Source organism: Echinops telfairi, unplaced genomic scaffold (assembly GCF_000313985.2).
Source record: "Echinops telfairi isolate 266 unplaced genomic scaffold, ASM31398v2 ScPeMD7_70;HRSCAF=299, whole genome shotgun sequence".
Classification (NCBI taxonomy): domain Eukaryota; kingdom Metazoa; phylum Chordata; class Mammalia; order Afrosoricida; family Tenrecidae; genus Echinops; species Echinops telfairi.
Window position 1 is genome coordinate 29,387,659 of NW_022103968.1, and position 3,215 is coordinate 29,390,873.

The 3,215-nt window shown below is 57.9% G+C and overlaps 1 protein-coding gene across 1 annotated transcript in view; it reads right to left on the reverse strand.

The window, feature by feature from the left end:
- NKX2-3 (NK2 homeobox 3) overlaps positions 1 to 2,118 on the reverse strand; it is a 2,568-nt gene extending 450 nt beyond the window's left edge. Inside the window, exons 1-2 of the mRNA XM_004701321.2 lie at positions 1,755 to 2,118; positions 5 to 370 (exon numbers count right to left, since the gene is read on the reverse strand). Coding sequence (XP_004701378.2) covers positions 5 to 370; positions 1,755 to 2,118 — 730 coding nt within the window. The remainder of the gene's footprint in view (positions 1 to 4; positions 371 to 1,754) is intronic.
- Positions 2,119 to 3,215: the final 1,097 nt, after the last annotated feature.

The following is a 3,215-nucleotide window of genomic DNA, read 5'->3' on the forward strand; positions in this document are numbered from 1 at the left end:
GCGCCCGGCGTGACGCACGGTTTGCCGTCCCGCACCAGCACCGGCACGGCCACGCGGCGCGGCGGCGGCGGGGCCGCGTGTGCGCCCAGCTCCAGGGACTTGTCCTGCCGCTGCCTCTTGCACTTGTACCTGCGGTTCTGGAACCAGATCTTCACCTGCGTGGACGTGAGCTTCAGGCTGCTGGCGAGGTGTTCGCGCTCGGGCGCCGACAGGTACCGTTGCTGCTTGAACCTGCGCTCCAGCTCGAAGACCTGGGCTTGGGAGAAGAGCACCCTCGGCTTCCGGCGGCTGCGCGGCTTCGGCCTCTCGCTCTCCGCCGCCGCCTTGCTGTCGCCCACCGCCTCCAGGGGCTTCTTCAGCTGACAGCTTGCTGCATGCAGAAGAAACACAAAGACCACAGCAGCCTTTATCTGTTCTTGGTCTCACCGCCTGCACGCCGGGGCACCATGGCCCCTGGAGCGTGCCAGAGTCAATATCTGGATTGGGGCACTGGGTGTCCTGGGTCCCTCTGACAGCCTGGGCCCCCTCAGAATGCCCTTGGTGGGAAAAGGAGCAGTCCGTGAGAGGAGGAGTCAGTATGCAGTGCACATCTACCAGAGACTGGGCATCTGCATCTTGGAGAGATTACCCTGTATTAAACGCGACTCCGACTCGGCGAGCTAATGACTATTTTCAGCATGAAAGTGTCTAACTACATACTAACTACAGTATTTGCAAACTCGTTCGCTTCAACTCCTGCAGGAACTCTGAAGATGCGGGGCGTGTGTGTTGTACTGCGGGCCAGGGTTGCGTGAGTGGTGCGGAAATCTGGCTGGAGGGAAATATCTGAATGCAACCCTTGTGTGTTATCCCCTGGACACATTTTTGTTTCCTTTTAAAAGACTACCTGCCCAGTGTTAAATAAATGTGCGAGTGATGTGCCTGTTACCTTAAGAAGAGGTGTCTGATTGGTGGACGACAGTTGCTTGCCGATTTTCGGCCCAGAGCAGCTGTCAGAACTGTCCTTGGCCACTGCCACCCTAGACCTCCTTGAAGGGGGTGGGAGGAAGCCATTCTTAACTGTCCCCTCAGAATCCCTTCCTCCCTCGACTCCCCAAACCAAGTGTGGCGGACTTTGGTACTCTGCCCACAGTCTGGGACACAAAGCAAAGCATTACAATTTTTCAAACAGGAAGCTGTAGTCCCTGGGATGGGAGTATCACTGTCACACAGAAAGGACTACGTTCCCCTGCCCTTCTAATCATCCTTCCCTCTCAGGCAAAGGGACATTGGTTGGGGGTAATGCTGACTCGGAGCAAAGCCGGGAAGAAGCCACCCAGGTAGTCTTGGCTGAGTCCCTGGGCCCCTTGACGCTGGGGAATCAAACTGCTTGGGCGGTCTTTTCAGAGAAGAGGGGGTCGCCTGCCCTGGTCCCAGCAGACTCGCCTCTCAAAAGGGCTCCTAACCCTCTAGCTCTTGGGAAAATCCCACTGGAGGGTTGTCTAGCCCCAGCAACTGAGCCCATGTCCCTCACCGCAGCCACAATCACCTCCTCCCCCACCACCCCACTCCTCTATGGGGAGATGTCAGAGGTCACCTCAGCCTTCCCCCTCTGTCCTGGCTCCTTCACAGGTACCTGTGTTTTCATTGACCAGGGGTGGGGATGGGGGAGGCCACAAGACCCCATCAAAGGCTAAAGGGGCTGGCAGCCGTACCGGCAAAGGGTTGTGGGCTGTTCCAGATGTGCAGGTGCGTTTCTTTCCCCCTCTACTCACTTTGGCTCCGGTCCCTCACGACCTCGGGCTCCTCTTCATGTTCCTTGGGCCCGCTGCACGAGTCGCGCAGGACCGTGTGGACATAGCTCTGGGGACAGAGCCCTGACTCCCCGTGGCCTTCGACTGCGCCTAGTGAGTTCAAATAGGACAGTTTGTCTCCCTCTTCTTCCTCGTCCTCCTCCCCTCCGTCAGAAAACGTCGCCCCATCGGCCGCCAGCATGCAGGGTGCCGAGTGGAAACGGTGCTCCAACTCTGTCTGCAAATGCGCGCCGTGGAAGTGCTGCTGCTGCTGCTGCTGCTGCTCCAGATTCAAGATGTCTTTGACTGAGAAAGGGGTGGAGGTGACCGGGCTTGGTAACATCATCAGGGCCACTTAATTGTCCAGCCCAAGTACTCAATAAATCCCGACGGGGGCGGAGAGGCAGCGCAGCGGCTCCAGCTCTCCTCCTGCACTCCGCCGCTGCTGCCCTGTCGGGCTTTTGACAGACGCGGTCGGGCCCCAGTCTAATTCGCCTCCATTGGCCGGGACCGGGGGGTCTGGGTTTTGTTACAGCCACTGCAGGGACTGGGGGGCCGGGGCAGCTAAGCCTCTGTCCCGGAGGTATACGTCACGCCGGGGGCGTGGCCCTCCACCGGCCTCCCTCCCATTGGTTCCAGCTCAGGTACGCCACGCCCTCCGCATCCGCCCGGTGGGATGTCGCGGCGCTCACAGAAATAGACCAGGGTTAAGACCGGCGCGAAGTGGGAGCCGCTGTGGGCGCGACCGACCACAGGGATCCGGGGGCCCAGCACACAGACTCCAGCTCAACCTGGCTAGTTCTGGGCTGCTTACTTTTCTGCGACCCAACTCAAGGGCAGATGATGCGAGAGCGTGGGCTTCCAGCGTCTGGGGGTGGTGGGTGGGGCAAGAAAACCCCTGGTCTGTAACTACCAGGCGCAATATCCACAAGAAAACAGGGTTATACATTTGTGGATGGGCAAAGTGTCTGTTGCACCGTGTGGCCTTTGCTCACGCTATCCTCTGCACCTGGAAGCTCTTCCTCACTCTATTCTCCAAGGCTCTGCTCAAAAACACCTTCTTCCGAGGAAGTGGGCCCAGATCTCCTGCCTCTGAACTTGCAGCACGTGTTAGGGAAAGACAGTCAAGCTGTTTATCACTTCCCACCTAGGTCTCAACCTGTATCTAGCTGGTAGCCTGTGGACCTCTCTGGGCCTCCTTTGCATTTGCACTTGTGAGCCCTGCAGGGGCCATACTGAGCAGGTATGTTACAGAATGGTCTTTGGTTCGAATCCTGGCCTTGGGTATTCCTAAGCCTCGGGTTGCTCAGTTTGAAAGAAAGGAGAAGTAATAGTTCTTTCAGGTTAAATGAAGCAAAACATATCAAGAGCTTAGTGTAGGGCCCAGCACATCTGAAGTGCTCGATACACTTCAAACCCGAACACCCGTCGCCATGGACTTGA